At 45.6% G+C, this 17,250-nt stretch overlaps 1 protein-coding gene across 1 annotated transcript; it reads left to right on the top strand.

Moving 5' to 3' along the window:
* Positions 1 to 6,612: 6,612 nt before the first annotated feature.
* Positions 6,613 to 16,542, top strand: Awat2 (acyl-CoA wax alcohol acyltransferase 2). Its single transcript, XM_057760567.1, has 7 exons — positions 6,613 to 6,697; positions 13,558 to 13,668; positions 14,016 to 14,086; positions 14,279 to 14,483; positions 14,700 to 14,874; positions 15,975 to 16,174; positions 16,388 to 16,542. Exons 1-7 carry the CDS (start codon positions 6,613 to 6,615, stop codon positions 16,540 to 16,542), a joined length of 1,002 nt encoding a protein of 333 aa, XP_057616550.1.
* The last annotated feature ends 708 nt before the right edge of the window (positions 16,543 to 17,250 follow it).

The raw sequence follows: 17,250 nt of genomic DNA, 5'->3' as shown, positions 1-17,250 counted from the left end.
TCCAATGTCTTCTCTAGCTCTACACTGAACTTTCCTCTTTCAACATACTCGCCCATATAGAAATTATAGTGTAATAATCCATAGCAAGGCTTTGCCTATGTAACCTGCAATAGATGAGCTGTCTGCTCTTTAGACCTCTCTCTGAACTAAACTTTTGAGAGGGAATAGATAGCAGAGAATTCCAGATATTCCTTTTTTATTAAGATGTACTGGAAACAGTATAGGCCACTTTGTTGATGAAGGGTGAGCGTTGCCAGTCAGCGAGATGGGTGTGGCCAGAGACTGGATGTCTGTCTTGCAAGGGACTACGATGATCTCATGTGTGCCCTGGCTCTAAGGAAGTCACCAATAAGTGGCAATTCTTTGTCTGTGCCACACCTCCATTCTTTGGCCCCTAGCTCCTGTTCCCCATTCCAGAATTCCACATCTTCTTTCTTCCACTCCCTACTTTATCAACCCTTGTAGAGGCCTTCAAAGACTTCCAGAGAAAGTGGTTTGACATGGCAATCAGCATTTCCATTCAGCTGACATATAATGGTCCCTGGGTTTTCCATCCGCTTCAAAGGGAGCCTTTTCACTGAGGTGTTGAAAGGTGACTCCACGGCCATTGAGAAATTGCCATACAGAAATCATTATTTCTAAGTTACCCTCATTAGGGACAGCAGCACACAGTGCCATTCTGCCTAAAGATCAGAGGTGTGAGGAAAAACATTCCCTCCTGTCTCGGTGTCCCAGCTCTCGGGCACCTGGAGAATCGCTGTCTTAGCAGGCAGATGAAGGTTCTATTACTGGACTGTCGGTGGTGGGATGTAAGTAAGGAGGTAGACATAATTGAGCAACTGAGAGCCAACCTCGCTGGAAACTTTTGAGTAAATCCCCGAGGATTTGATGTTTCCTCATCCTCCCACCTGTCCCTAGGGCAATAGGATCACAAGCTCTTTCTGTACTGCTTAGGCCTCCCTTCTGTACTGACTGTGTCCCTAGATTTGACCTGCTTTGTCCATCCACTTATTCTGTCACCATTTGCCAGCTGTACAATGTGCTAGGCACTAGTGTAGGGACTACAAAAATAGCAATGAATAAAGTAGACATGAGTCCATAACCTCAAGAAGTTTATAATCGAGTAGGTAGATGATAACCAGAACTGTAGAATTCCATGGAACATTTAGTCCAACATGCATGCCAGAGCAGACGAGACAGCCATCTCTCCGGCCCCCAAAGTCTTCAGGGCCCCCCCATGACTCCTCTAAACTGAGTTAGACCTTTATTGCCTCCCCTACATCATTAAACTATTATTTTGTTTTCTTTGTCAGGCCTCCATCCCCAATCATTCTCATTTTGACAAATGAGAGAAATGGAAAAATGGTACTTAAGTCAGGATACCTAAAAGCCCTCTTCCCTCTATAAGGGATGAGCAGCATGGGCATGAGGAGATGGGTGCCAGGCATGCAAGCACCCTGACCTCCTGAATAATGAAGACTCTGCTGAACAAAGAATAAGGACTAAGGAAATGAGGCAGCTGAGAAATGACATGTGATATGCAAACCTCCTTAAGCCACTGAGTGGGTTCTTCTACATTGTGACTTTCTTTGTGACATTTGCCTTGATAGTGTGATCAGGATTTATAGGGTTGCCAAATTTGCAAATGAAGGTACAGAATGCTATTTAAATTTGGATATTATATTAACAATGTTTTAAAATAAGTATGTCGTATGCAATATTTTTTCTGAAGCAGTGATGTTTTAGAGCAAATATATCCAGAATATTGCATGGGATAGATTCAGACAGCACTATCCACTGTCTTATCTGAAATTCAAATGTATTTTACTTGGCAACCATGCCTAGGTGAAGTGGAAATTACTGCGCAAAGAAAGGGTTGGTTTTACTTTTGGTCTGTTTTCAGAGGCCTAGGGCAGAACTGGTATGGGTTGGGCTTACATCCAAAGCAGGAAGACGGCTTTCACTAGTAAGGCCTCAGTAAAGGCCATGAGCAGGCCATCTCAAGTGGTGGCTTTGAGTTGGAGAACTGATGCCTCTATTAGAGAATACTTGTTTCTTTGGGTATGCATGACCATCAACTATCATGAAGCAGGGGTTACCATAGTGACCTATACAATGCTTGACCTTATAGTCATAGCAGTGACATACACAAACAATACAGTGATAGTTAGTTGTGTGGTCATGATGATAAGACTATTTACACTCCTTAGTAGAAGGAGAGAAAGGAGGTTCAGGGACACTCACCTGCCTCCAACTCTATGTGATCTTAGTAGGTGCTACATTCTAAGAGGTAGGTTAACTGAAGTTATGTCTCCATCCGTACAGCTTCTGTGACGTCATCAACCATGCTGGGATGGAAATTTTAAGCGACAGAACTTTTTCAGGGTCACTCACACTTCTGGAAGGAACGAACCCCATATCCACGCTCCTCTAAGCTAAGGGAAATCCACAAGTCGGACTTGGGTGGGATGCTTTCCTGGTTCTGTCTTCGGCGCATTATCTAGAACCAGTAAACATGTGTTCATGTCTCCCCCAGGAAAATTCACGCAACATTCTCAGACTCTCTAAGGATCTGTGAGCATAGATACCAGGGTTAGGAGTAAGGATTAGAAGATATTGGAAAGTCTTAGCCATTTCCATGGTGTTAGGATGGGGAGAGCGATGCCAACGCTGAGAACACGGTCTTTTCTGTACAGATAGGAAGGAGAGCTTATAGAATATTCCAGGTCATCATACTGTCGGTGTGAGCTCTTCAGTGTCCAACACCTACAAGACAATGTCTCTCAGAGGGAAGGCCATCCTGGGAGAGGGTTATTTTATCTTTGAGTCTTCAAATGCCTTCGCTATTTTCTCCCTTTTCTTAATGATAGTGACATAAGGGACACCATTTTACAGTCCAGGAACTGACTGGCTGTCTGTCTGTTGCTGCCTGTCATCTCCTGTTTACAAATGAGGAACCCAAGAGGCTTTGTTCAGTGCCTCCTAGAATGAGCCTTCGTCCGTATGGGCGTTTGTTTGTATAACAAATGTCAGCCAGCATCTCTTTCCATGGCCTGTGTTAGCAGCTTGGTTATGAGAATAATAAGACCTGACCAAACAGAGGCTTCCCACAGCAGAGTGAGAGGTTAGGAAGCAGGGCCAGGGGAACAAGGGCACTTTCCATTGAGACAAAGCTGGACTCTTGGACATCGCAGTGACTCTTCTCCCCTTGAACCAACACACCGGGTCCCTGGGCCAGCCTTTTTCGTACCTTCCTATGCCTGTTCCATGTTCATGGACATGGAGCTTCATTCCACAAATGGGAATGGTCTTAGAAAGTTGCCCAAACCTGTCGGTAGTAATGGTACATGCCTATAATCCTAGCAGGGTTGTTTTTTTGTTTTTTTTTCCCCTGAGACAGGGTTTCTCTGTGTTGTTTGATCCTAGCAGTTTGGAGGTCAAAGCATGAAGATTGTGAGTCTGGGCTATATAAGGAAACCTTGTCTCAAGAATGAAATCAGAACCCAAACCAAACAAGTTTCCCTGACAGGAGCCCGGGTCTTAAGAAGGTGTGATATTCTCCTGTCCTGAACAATGAAGTAAGCAAGATAAAGAGGAGATCTGGGCCAGCAGGCCTTTCTATACTGGCCAAGGCCCCATAAGCCCTTAAGGGAACTTAGATCACGAACCATTTACTCTGTGTACAGATGGACCTGGTATGACAAGTAGGTGGTAGAGATTGATGGGATGAGCTGTGTGTGAATCATAGAGGTGGCTAGGTTCTGACAGCTTATCTTTGCCTGGCATTTAGGACAAGTCACTCTTCCTGTCTAGAAGCTAGCTGCACCTCCTCAGTGCCAATAGTACGAAGGCCAGACTCTATATGCTGGGTTACAGGCTGTTTTAGAGACTGACCCTGATACCTTTTTCAGCCACCCCCCCCCCCCCCACTTCTGACAGGCCCTTCACAGAACCAGCAATCTAGCAAGGCAGGAGGTGAGCTGCTCTCAACAGCCACTAGGGGTTTCCTTCAGGGCTGCATGACACAAGACCAGATCCAGGAATGACGCTAAGCCAGAGAAAGGCTCGTGGCAGGTCTTCCACAATACAACTTCCTTCTTGAGGCATCTGGGCTTCGCAAGGACCTGTTTTGGGAGTGACATCATGTTACATGTCTTTAAGACCTAACCATGTCTCAATGCTTTCACTATTGCTAACTTAGCTTGAGACTCCATTGTGCACCAGAGGGTGATTGAACTAGCCCTTCAAAGATTCTCTTTCTTCTCTACCCCTTCAAAAATATAAGCCAATCCTCTCTTCTTAGAATCCTTCAGTAATTGCCCATTCTGTTCAGGATGAAAAGCGAAATCCATACCTTGGCCTACAAGGCCTTTCATGATCTGAGCCCTACTAATCTTCTCAACCTTACGGCCTCAGTTCCTGTCACAGGTTTGTCTCGTGTCTTCTTGTTGCTTCTGGAAACCTGCCAAGCACACCTTATTACAAGGGCTGGGTCCTGGCTGGTGCCTCTGCCTGGATGATTAGCCTCTATGTGCCTTGCGTCCTCATCTCTTTCAAACCTGTGTTCGGGGGCTACCTTTCCAGCGTGGCCTACCACAATACTTGTCTTGAAACCATGAAGCTCTTCCCAACCAACCCCTCTTCAGTCTGAAAACTCGCAATCTGTATCTTTCCCACTCTGCTCTTTTCTCACTTTATACCCTAATTAAGTAATTAATTTTACTCATCTATCTTCCCTCACCAGAATGTAAGCTTCTCAAGAGCATTAATTAGTTTTGTTTTATTTTCTTCACTGAAGCAGCCCAGCTGTGTAGGGCAGTGCCCAGGGCATACTATACTATCAATAATTACGTTGCCTGAAGAAAGCTTTCCAGTCATTCACTCTTAATGAACTTGCTGTCTAGCACGCGTGGCTGGATTGAGATCCGTTCATATTCCACCTCGTCACGGCATACACATTTGGAGTTGTCACCGACTGCCAGGGATGTATGACAGACACGATGACAACTACATGCATGTCTACTTTTATACACACATCGTCACCGTGTGTAAGTGATATGGGTACATGCATTGGGAAGTCAGATTTTAAAATTCATTTCTTTTTACTATGACTTCAAAGGAGCTTTTTAAAAAAACAAAATTCAATTATAAAATGTTAAACCTACGGAAAAGTTCAAGGAATCATGTGTGAACCTGCCACCTGATAGTGCAGATGACATTGTCATCTATTTTACATGTCACCTCACTGCCCACCAATACATCCCTTTGTCTACCTATAATAGGCTCTATGTACAATGAAAATAAATTGCAAGCATCACATCCGTCACCCCAAGCACATCAGCATGAATAAAAGTTCAATGTTTATTTGTAGGTAAAAGTTGCATGTGGTGGAATGCAGAAATGATCAACGCTCGTGCATTCTATTTAAAAGACACCTTTCATTACATTTCTGTAGTTACTGTGTTGGGATGCAGCATGAACATGCCAAGGCACGTGCATGGCAGTCAAAGGACCACTCCCCAGGGTCCCAGGGATTGAACTCAGGCTATCGGCTTTGGTGGTAAGCACCTCTCCTGCTGAGCCATCTCATCGGCCTGATTGTTGTATTTTTTAAAACAACTTTTTAAAGATTTACTTATTTTATGTGCATGAATGTTTTGGTTGTGTGTCTGTCTGTGCACCATCTAAAAGCCTGGTTCCCAAGGATCCCCTGGGACTGGAGTGATGGACAGTTATGGGCTGTCATATGGGTGCTGGGAATTGAACCTAGGTCCTCTACAAGAACATGTGCTCTTAATCATTGAGCCATCTCCCCAGCCCTCCATTTGCTGTATTTTGACGTGTGCTTTCGATATGTGCAACTCAAAATCCTATCAAGATATTGAGAACATTACTGGGCCCCCCCAAATTTTCATCAAATGACTTCTCAGCTAATCCTTAGCAGATGCAACACCTGTTTTGATTTTTCCTAATAGACACGCTTTGTCTATTCTAGAACGTCACGAACACAGAATAACACGGTATGCACCAACATTTGTCTAACCATTCAACAGAAAATTTACTCAGCACCCACTCTCTGCCCACATATATGTGATGTCTTCACTGTAATGATCTGAAGGCCAAAGGTGTTTCTAGAGCTGGCCTGTGACCTTGTCAGCCCTCCAGATAGGTTCTTCCCAAGATCATCAGCAGTTGGGCCTGCAGAGATGTAGGCCCTGAGTCTGCCCCATCCGAGTCCAGGATTTCTTCCTGCCCACAGCTCTTCCATTTATTTTCAGACTGGGGTTGGCAGCCTCTCACCAGCCCCATCCCACCCACTCACTTCCCACATCACGGCGTCATCCATTATCCAGGTGTATAGTGGGGGTGTCACAATCTCAACCCAGACTGAGTTCAAGTGGGTGAAAGTGCAGCTGGGTAGGCAGTTGGAAGGAACTGAACAAGCAGAGGCGGTGGGAGGTCCTGCAGTCCTGTGAAAGGGTGGGGCAAAGGGCGGAGAATATGCAACAGCTGGAGAAGAAAGCCCAGGAGAGGAAACATGGCAAACCCTGGAGCAGTGAGGGCTAGACAGCTAAACAGCATTTACCGGGAGCTCCTGAGATTCTGGACATAATGTTCTGGCCCACCAAGAAGGATATCACGACCGCCTTGGAGGTCCTCGCTCTCTTCCAGTGGGCCCTGAGTGCCTTTGTTATAAGTGAGTCTTCAACTATTCAGGGACATTCAACTTCATGGGCTTGCCTCGTATTGAAGGTTCTAGGGTGGTAGGATGTTCAGTGTTCAAATTTTGTGTTGTTCTAGGCAAACTAGAAGAGTTGTTAATCCTGGTCTGTGGCCTCAGCCATCTGAGTGGGGTATTTGTGTGGTCTGTGTGACCACATGGACATGGGCATGGACATGCATGTGTCTGTGCAGGGTTCTCTCTCTCTCTCTCTCTCTCTCTCTCTCTCTCTCTCTCTCTCTCTCTGTGTGTGTGTGTGTGTGTTTGCACATGCACATCTTGCTTTAGGTTTGCCTAGTGAGCACCAACCGGGTCTACAGTGAAGTCTAGAGGCCACGCTATGGAATCATTGCAAACAAGTTCACTGAAGTCAGCCAAAGAGAAGGGCATTGCTGCAACCTCAGGAAATCAAGCAAGCTGATGAAAGAGTTGACTTTGGCAGAGGGAATCTTTAGAAACCTATTGCCGAGAGGAACTGAACTATGTCTCCACCATTTTCAACATCTATGCCCTTCATGAAAATTACATGTTGGTCATGGTGTTCTATGTACTAGAGCAAACCATCACTGCAGGAGGGGTCCTGAAAAAAATTCTTGCAGAAACAGTAGTTCATGTGCATACTGCCAGGAGTCAAGGGTATGAATTAGGTGATCTTGTCAGAGCTCTGGGAATGAAGACTCTAGGCATGCCCCGAGAACATGGCCCTAGTACAATGGAATGCAGATGAAGAGGATAGTGGGCTTTTCCTACCTCAGCCATCAGACTAGCCACAGAGTAGGAGGCCAAGGGGAGGTACCAGAACCATCTAATACTAAATGATGGGTGAGGGCAATCAGAATTGGAAGCAAGCAGATAAAGGAATTCTTAAATATTAGTTCGGCCCCTGTATTTTCACATGTATTATCTCATTTTAGCTGGTGTTAGCCTTACAAAGTAGAAGCTATCATCATGTTAAAAAGCCATACTGATTGCTATACACGTAATGCTCAATGATACAGAGTGTTAGCTAACATACACTGGCCTCTTTTTACATGCCAAACACTAGTCTAGCCACCACATGTGACTAGTAATTTGCATTGTGTAGAGGAAAAACTGAATTCCATGTAGTAGAAGTCATTTGGCCAAGATCCCAAGCTAGGCAGTGGAGGAGTTGGGCTGGTAGTGAGCACACAAGGGCTAACATTTTGCTTGAGAATTTCTTTTTGTCTTTTGCATCTGCTCACTGCTGGTTGGGAGATTGGTTGTGGAGCTTGGTGTGCGCACTAGACTGGCAGTCTAGTGAGACTACGTTCGTGCTCACACTAAATGCACTAAACAGGTTGGTAGGAGGCTCAGCTCACTGTGGACTTTTGTTCAAGTTGGTACGGGCATTGCCAACTGTAACTGGCAAATGAGGCTGCAGGGGTTGCCCTAACATAGGAAGGAAAGTATATTGTCTCTAGAGTGTACTGTCTTTCTACTCTCACCAGACTTGACTTGTTACTGTCTTTCCACCTTTCCATCATGGCGACTGTGTTCCCACAAGACAGCAAAGTCCCTAAGATCAAGGAACTGAGTTCGAATTTGGGAAGAATGACTATTCGTTGAAGGTCTAGGAAGCTTGAACCTTTAGGGTGGCTCCTCTTTCCTTCTTCCGTCCAATCATGAATCTCATGCTTCAGACGTAGCTGTGTTAATTGTGTGTGTGCATAGGCATAAATGATGGAGATGATAAATGCATATATAACAATACACATATGTATGCACATATATGCATATACATATATATCATATATACATATAACATAGATGCTGAAAATAGTTTCTGAAGTCAAAGTAACAGTTCAGACTCTAACTGTTCATTATCTGGACAACCTTTAGTAAGTTACTTCTCCTCGTTCTTCATAATATTTAGGGTCTATTCATCAGGACACTCCAGGTGAAATCTGGTGGCATAAGTGAAGAAATGGTCATTTCTCATTCACACTAAATGCACCAAACAGCTTGGTAGGAGTCTCAGCTCACGGTGGCCTCTATTGATCAAGGTGGTATCGGCACCATCCCCGGAAAATGTAGCTTTAAGGGCTACCATAGAATAGAAAGGGGAAATGGAGACCCTATATGCAGTTCTAGTTACTGTTGATTTAAGTGATAAATAAGGCACAGTCTTATTTTGAATTTCCTTAATTATAAATGAGATTGAGAATCTTTTTGTATATTCCTCAGCAATTAGGTGGTTTTTTTTTTTTTTTTGAGACAGGGTCTCACTATGTAGCCCTGGTTGGCCTAGAATTCACTGGTATCAGACCAGGCTGATACCAAACTTACCACCTGCTTCTGCTTCTCAAATGCTGGGTTTACAATTGTGTGCCACCGTGCCCAGCTTGAGTTGATTCTTGAGGGGTAAATAAAAAATTGGTGAAGAAGGGATGAGCATTGGGGACAGTGCATAGGCCCACGAAAAGGCCTGGATGAATGCGAATCTGGAGTAGTCAGAGGGCTGGCGTGAGTAATTGAGATGGGAGTGAGCTCAGACTTGGTACTTAATACACTTTTACGGAAGAAAGGAAGGAAGGACGGGGGAGGAGGAACTGGACGAACAGGTGGGGGAGAATTACAGCGAACACTGACAACTGTTTAAAGGAGTTTGGCTTTTTCCTGTGAGGTCATGTGGCATAGGGTTTGGCACGGGGTGATGACATTAGTGTCGTGGCTTTGAAAGTCTGAGCTCTTGGGAGTAAACCAATGACAAGGAGGCAGGAAGGGAAACAGTGACAGCAGTTTTGTCAGGCTGTTGAGAGAGAGTGGTGATTTGAATCAGGCCCATGGTGCTGGGGATGGAGAGAAGAAGAAAGGCTAGGAGGGAACCAGTGCATAGAGAAGAATTAATACAATGTGAGGATTAAAAAAATGCCAGTGGGAAAAAGTGAAAGCAAGATCCAGCCCACAGGTGCCAGCGTGGGCTGGCAGAGGGCAGGTGGTACAGAAAAAGATCCAGAACGGAGGAAACAAGCATGAGTACAGGGAAAAAGTGGACCCCAAGGACCTCGTGAACTTCAAATTTGGTTCCGTACTGAAAAGACAGGTAGTGTGGGAAGAGCTCTTGGTACTGGTGACAGATGTGGGCACCAAGCTGGCCCCTTTTCACCAACGGGATGTGTGTGTGTGTGTGTGTGTGTGTGTGTGGTCTTTCTCATCCCCGCCCAGTTCCTTTCCCTTGATGGGGCGCTATATCCATGTGGACCCCAAAGACCTTGTGAGAAGACTTCTGTAAGAGCCCTGACAGGAGAGGGAAGGCTGACATTTTGCAGATGTGGAGCTAAGGTTTGGCAATGGAAGTATAGATGGAGGATTCATTCCATCACAAGGTGTTCCCTGAGCCACGCTCGCAAGATGTCTTTCGCCATGCTTGGGTTTGAGCAAACCCTAAGAGAGTTGAGGTGTCTTTTGTACTAGACCCATACTCTCTTTAATTAGCCAAGAAGTTTTCTGTGGTTCTTGTCCAGAGGCTACAAGTGCTGGCCTTTGCGCTACCCATAGTTCTGTTCCCCAGAATCAGTCACTTTGTAATGTGTTGTCTTTTAAAAAAATACTTCTGAATTTTACTATTTGGAATTTCTGAACACTGCTATTGTATGATGTAACAATTTTAGGCATTCTCTGTTGACTTCCCAACACAGGAAATGAGAATTGAGTTCTATATGATATGCTTGAATATATTTACCTCTTCCAAAGCTATTATTGCCTCTTCTCCTCCTCCTCTTCCTTCTCCTCCCCATTCCCCCTTCTCTCCCCTCCTCCACCGGCTCTATCTCCTTCTCCTTCTTCAATACAGGGTCTCTACATAGCCCTGGCTGTCCTGGAACTCACTATGTAGATGAGGCTGGCCTAGAACTCATAAATCTGTCTGCCTCTGCTTTTCCAGCACCAGGCTCCTTCCAAAATTCTTATAGTGCAGTTTTGGTTAAATGTCTGACTACAATTAGGAAATAAGCATACTGATATTATATTTTCTTGTGTGAATTGTTTTTTCTTGGAACTAATAATTGACTCATTTACATTTTAATTAACAATTTTAAAGATTTATTTATTTTCATTGTATAATAGAAATGTTTTGCCTGCCTGCATGCATGTATGTACACCATGTGCTTACATGTTGGATCCTCTGGAACTGGGGTCACGGATGATTGTGAACACTGGGAATCAAGCCCAGGTCCTCTGCAAGAGCAACAAGTGCTTTTAACTGCTGAGTCATCTCTCCAGCCCCTAATTCTTTTCATTTCCTAGATATCTTTTAGCTATTTTTAACTTGCCCGCAAGCATTTCACACACATGGTAATCTTTCAATATGTGCAAAGACATGAGGAGTCTTTAATATTCCTCTCATGCTTTCTTTCCTTGAGGAAAATATTGCTGGAACTCAGCATCTCCCTCTTACAGTCTGGCCTTCTGCACAGTTGCTATTACCAGAGTGCTTATGGCCACTTAGGCAAAGTTTAAGGCGCTTACTCTTGGGGTATGCAAAGGTGAGGCTGGACTGGAATGTGGCTAAGGGTGGGGGTCTCTTTAAATGTGGACTCTAGGAGCCATGCTTATTTCCTTCCAGCCCTGCCCATGCTCAGTTTCCTCTTCTGTTGAGCCTTTTCCACCGTGGATTCTTTGACTTCTCCCTTATTTTGATGTAGCATGTCATCTAATAGTATTCAGGAGAAAGGGCTTGGGAGACAAATTATTTGAGACCATATATCTGAAATTGGCTCTCCTCTCATCTGAGCAACCATTTCCCTGCATCTAGAATATTTCAGCTCTAGCTAATGTAAGTACAGAAGTTCTCCAAGTGACAGTAAGTTGTAAATACTATGAATCATGAATACGTTAGCCAGGCATGGCATCTTACAAATTTGGAAGCTGAAGCAGGAGGATTGCTACGAGTTGAGGCCAGCCTGGGCTGTCATACTGTGTTGCGAGACTGTCTCAGACCAACCAACCAACTGACAAGAATACATTTGATATACCTAGTGTGTCAAACCCCACAGCTTAGTAACATAGCACATTGCCCCATGCTGGTTGTATATCATGGTGTTGTGACTGACTTGAAGCTATGGCTTGTTGCTGCTGGCCACCATACAACAGAATGGTACCACATATTGCTAGCCCAGGAAAAGAGAAAAAATCAGTTTTTGCTGGATTCCTGCTGGTTTTCCACCACCATTGTAAGTTAAGCTGTTATAAGTTGAGACCCACCTGTATCTGAGTCCAGAATACTTTTTTATTCTTTTCTCATACAGTACATCCTGACCACCATTATCCCTCCCTCCACTCCTCTCAGTCCTCCTCCTGTACCTCCCCTCTCCCCCAGATCCCTTCAGAAAAGAGCAGGCCTCCCAGGGACATCAGCCAAAGATGACCTAACAAGTTACGATAAGAATGGGCATCATCAAGGGTGGATACGGTAACCCAGTATGAGAAAGAGTCCCAAAAGCAGGCAAAAGAATCAGAGACTCTCACTTTTAGGAGTCCCAAAAGAATATTGGGCTATACAACCATAACATCTATGCAGAGGGCCTAGCGCAGACCTGTGTAGGCTCTGTGAATACAGAATCTTGTTTGGTTCAATTTTTTTTTCAGAGAACAATTCTTTCATTAACGATTTGCATAGAGGAGAGAAGACATAGTGTTCTAATTAGTTTCTTGTCAGCAATCCATCCAGGCTTCTGCTGTTTGAGCCTGGGCTTCCTCCCTGCGTCTTGCGATGCCTGGTCCTCCAGATTCTGAGTCTTTCCTGACTTTTCCAAAGAAAGCAGACTTCCTGTAGGCATCGCCATTGCAGGTGCTTAGAGACCAGCTTGCCGCTTTCTAAGCCTGTTGTGTCTCCCTGCATCCACTTTATGAACACATGTTTTACTGATACCGCATCTACTGTTGGCATAGTTCAGACTCTTCTTCTCTTTGTGTACCTACATTCCTAAACTATTTCAATCATTTTCATGAGACTCCAGTAAGTCAAGACAAAATGTGTTAATGTGTTCAATTAGAAGTTTTTTTTTTTTTTTTTGTCTTGCTAACCTTTGTTTTGGCCCGTTTCTCACACTATCTTACTCTTGGCTGCTTACGTTTCCAGTGTAATTCCAAGTGGATGTGGCACCCACCCGTGGCTCTTTAGTCATTCTTCCCTGTCTTCCTTCAACCGAGCACACTCCCTTATCTTATTATACTTTGTTCCTTGCTTTGTGTGCTTCCAATCTGGTGAAGGCAGGTGTTAGCTTTCTCTGGTATCTCCTCTACTGATACTTTACAGCAATGGTTCTCCACCTTCCTAAACACTGTGACCCCTTAACACGGTTCCTCATGTTGTGGTCACCCCCAAGCATAAAAATATTTTTGCTGCTACTTCATAACTGTATTTTTGCTACTGTTAGGAATGGTAATGTAAATATCTGATATTTGACCCCCAAAGGGGTCACCAATCACAGGTTGAGAACCACTACCTTATGGGGAAGACGTTGAGAAGAAAATGTAAGTCATCAGAAATTATTCTAAGAGTTCAAATATCCAGTGGCCATTAGTGGCCCCCTGTCCTTACCTACACCATATACACAATGCTGGGGCAGGCTTCGGGGGTGGAGGCCATGGGAAGCACAGCTATGAGGAACACATTTGCCTTCTAGACCCAAATCATGTTGAGAAGGTCCAGGGGCACATGGACATGTGGGCCATCTGTAAGTGGAAGGGTGACTGTTGAGTGGGCCTTGGTCAGAGCGTGTGTGACTTTGGGGTAGATGGAACTCAGTGGGGGTAGTAGTGTGGGCGTGAGGGATTGTCCACAATTCATTGACATTGGCCTGGGGTCTCTCTAGTAACCACGGTGATCCTTGTCAACCTCTACTTGGTGGTGTTCACGTCGTACTGGCCTTTCACTGTGCTGATGCTCATCTGGTTGGCGTTTGACTGGAAGACTCCAGAGCGAGGTAAGTGCCTGGTGGGATGTGTTGCCGTATGTTCCTCTTGCTATTCTCCTAACACTGGGCAGTTCCCAATCAGTCTTTCAGCCTGTCCCTCCCTGGGCTAGGAAAGCTGATGGAAGTGCTCCTTCTAAGGTCTTGGAAAGACCCATTTTGGAGCTGGAGTTGGTAAGAGGAAAAAAGGGATTGGTGTGGGTAAGGAAGCAGAGGCTGGGCCCATTCTAAGTTGTTCTTGATATGCCCGTTCTAGTTGCCATGTAAGAGGGCAGGAAAAGATGAGAGGACCCCATGGTATCCCCAAAGGAGTCCAGAGAAGGAGAGAGGGGGTGGAAAGAGTTTGTCTGTGTTTTCAGGGGGCCGTCGTTTCCCCTGTGTGAGGAGGTGGCGTCTGTGGAAACACTACTGCAATTATTTCCCAATCAAGGTGAGCCTGGGATAGCATTGGATTGGGATTAGGGTACAGCGTGTAACCACATGGGGGCCTGGGAAAATAATGACCCCTGGAGATGCGCATTGCCCAGCCTGCATGGCTGGAATTCATGAGTTCCAGTTCTCTAGCCAAAAGAGGAGTTTCCCTCTCCGTCTTTAGCTCTCCTGTGTTGACCTTCCTCTACAGATTTTGAAGACCCATGATATTTCCCCCAGCCACAACTACATCCTTGCCTGCCATCCTCATGGGCTCATGGCTCATTCATGCTTTGGTCACTTTGCCACTGACACATCGGGCTTCTCCAAGGTCTTTCCTGGCATCACTCCTTACATACTCACACTAGGAGCCTTTTTCTGGGTGCCTTTCTTCAGAGACTATGTGATGTCTACAGGTGAGTGGCTTCTGGGGCATACAGCCACATAGACGGCGACCCTAAGGAGAACCAGGGCATGTGTAAGAGAAGCTTCAAAGCTGCCAACCAGCTCCCCAGAAACACATGCTGGAGAAGACGCTCCTTGCTTCCCTGCTCCTTGTAGAGGGGAGTGGGGAAGAATAGTTTGCAGGGGTGAGAGTAACCAAGCACCTTTGGCTTTTTTCTGCCCACCAGGGGCCTGCTCTGTGAGCCAATCCTCCATAGACTTTCTGCTTACCCAGAAGGGCACAGGCAACATGCTTGTCGTGGTGGTTGGTGGCCTGGCTGAATGCAAACACAGCACGCCAGGCTCTACCACCCTGGTCTTGAAGAATCGGTATGGCTTTGTGCGCATGGCCCTTCGACATGGGTAAGGACAGCTGCTGGGACATAGGGGTGGGATGGGGTGGGGAGGATGTTCAAAAGCCCATCAGGGAAGAACACCCGGCTTTGCAGTAGTTAAAGAAAAAGAAGCTTGCAAACAATTGTGAATAAATAGAACCATCATTAAAATATTGACGTGTCCCAGCACTCGGGAGGCAGAGGCAGGCGGATTTCTGTGAGTTCGAGGCCAGCCTGGTCTACAAGAGCTAGTTCCAGGACAGGAACCAAAAACTATGGAGAAACCCTGTCTTGAAAAATCAAAAAAAAAAAAAAATTGACGCGTGTGTGTGTATGCACGCACGCATGCACACACATGCTTGCCTATGAGTCCCTGCATGTGGAGGGCAGAGGTCAACTTGTGTATTTATTGTTCCTCAGGCTCAGTCCACCTTCTCTTTAGAGCCAGGGTCTGTCACTGGCCTGGAATTTACCTGGTAGAGTAGGCTTAATTGGTGAGCCTTAGCGATTCACCCATCTCCATCTCCCTGGCATCCCCAGCATACCACCACACCTGGCTTTTTTTTCTGGCTATTGAACTCAGGTCCTCATGTCTGCATGGAAAGCACCTTGCCAACTGAGCTAGCACTCCAGCTTCTATATATATAAATGTTATTCAATTTTGTCAGTTCAAAATAAAGAAAAGGGCAGAGGGAAAGAAAACCACCTATGGGTTCAAAGAGAGCTGGAGAGGGTGCTGTCCAGGCCTTGTGGTAGCCTTAGCCTCTCATTAAGACAAGTCTCTCTACAAAAGGACTGTGGTTGCACCTTAGAGCAGAAAAGGCCTCACTTCTTAACATGTGGGCTGAGGGGAAAAAAACCAAATGAAATAGCCTTTGGGTGTTATCTGACAGTGGTTCAGATTTGGGTATTCCTGGGGATCACTGGGCTTTCAGAAGCTACCATTTCATCCCTAAAGGCAGCCTGGCCTAGGCCATGGGACACCGTAGTCAGCTGATACCTTGGTACAGCTGGATTTGAGGTCTAGGGGGCCTGTAGGCAGACCCAGGGGATACTGATGTTCAGCATGTCATCTTCAGCAGGGTCCCCGTCTTTCTGCGCATTCAAGGGCTTGCTTTTCTTCTGCAGGGTGTCTCTAATCCCTGCTTATGGCTTTGGAGAGACGGACCTCTATGACCAGCACATTTTTACTCCTGGGGGCTATGTCAATCGCTTTCAGAACTGGTTCCAGAAGATGGTACACATCTACCCCTGTGCTTTCTATGGCCGTGGCTTTACCAAGAACTCCTGGGGCCTTCTGCCATATTCTCAGCCAGTAACCACTGTTGGTGAGTGGGCCCTTTTATTGGAAGCCTTGGTTTAAGTTCTAGGATTCACTTCTGTGGCTGAGCCTCAGAATCCTGACTATGGTTGGAGGCAGGGAGGCTGGCTAGGATGGTCGCTGAGTAGAGGGGTCAGGGTGGAGTTCCAGGATGAGGGATGTCCTGTGGAGTGAACTATTCTGATGCTTTTCTCTTTCCCTTTTCCATTCTCTTTGGCAGTCGGCGAACCTCTACCTCTGCCCAAGATTGAGAATCCGAGCCGGGAGACTGTGGTCAAATACCACACACTCTATATTGATGCTCTCCGCAAATTGTTTGATCAACATAAGACCAAGTTTGGCATCTCAGAGACCCAGGAGCTGGTGATAGTTTGAAAGACATTCCCCTGGCTGGATGGTGTGGAACTGGTCACAGCAGGCCAGTGTGCACCTATGCAGCTTCACGCGTGACTGGAGCGGTCCTCACTGGAGGGAGGTGGGGGTGTGTCCATTTGGTTGTTTTCTGTCTCCATCCTTTTCCACTTCCATCTCTTTCTCCTAGTTTTTTCCCTTTTCCACTAGACAGAGAAGACCTTAGGCTTCACTGAAGTCACTGGAGGTTGCTCTGAGCAAACCTGGGATAGAATAAAGAGCCCATCTCGGGTACTGTGTACTCCAGCTAGTCTGTTTGGAGGACTCTAGGACCTTGTGCGTCTGTCATTCTCCAGGACTAGGCACCTCAAGGGCCAAGGGACATTGGGTTCAGACAGCAGCACATTCAGGCCCTGTGATTTTTAGGGGCAATCCATCACTTCTTGTCTGTTTCTTCAACTCTAAAATGAGACTCATAATCCTTCCTCTGCTCGCAAAGGCTGCCGGCAAGTTTCAATGTTACTGCATGTTACTAAACGTGGCAAACTGGAGAGCTACACAAAATTTTTCTCCTCCAGTCATCTAATCCATTTCCTATCCCTAAACAATGTCCTAATGTTCATGGTGTCTTGCTTTCTAAAAGAAAGTACAGGGCAGTATTTTGAAAGGTTAAGTAATTGATATTCCTTGGTGACTCTTGTCTATACCTACTTTCTACCCTATAAAGCTATA

This window comes from Chionomys nivalis, chromosome X, assembly GCF_950005125.1.
Source record: "Chionomys nivalis chromosome X, mChiNiv1.1, whole genome shotgun sequence".
NCBI classification, from domain to species: Eukaryota; Metazoa; Chordata; class Mammalia; order Rodentia; family Cricetidae; genus Chionomys; species Chionomys nivalis.
Note: the sequence above shows the minus strand (reverse complement) of the source record. Positions and strands in the feature narration are given on the sequence as shown.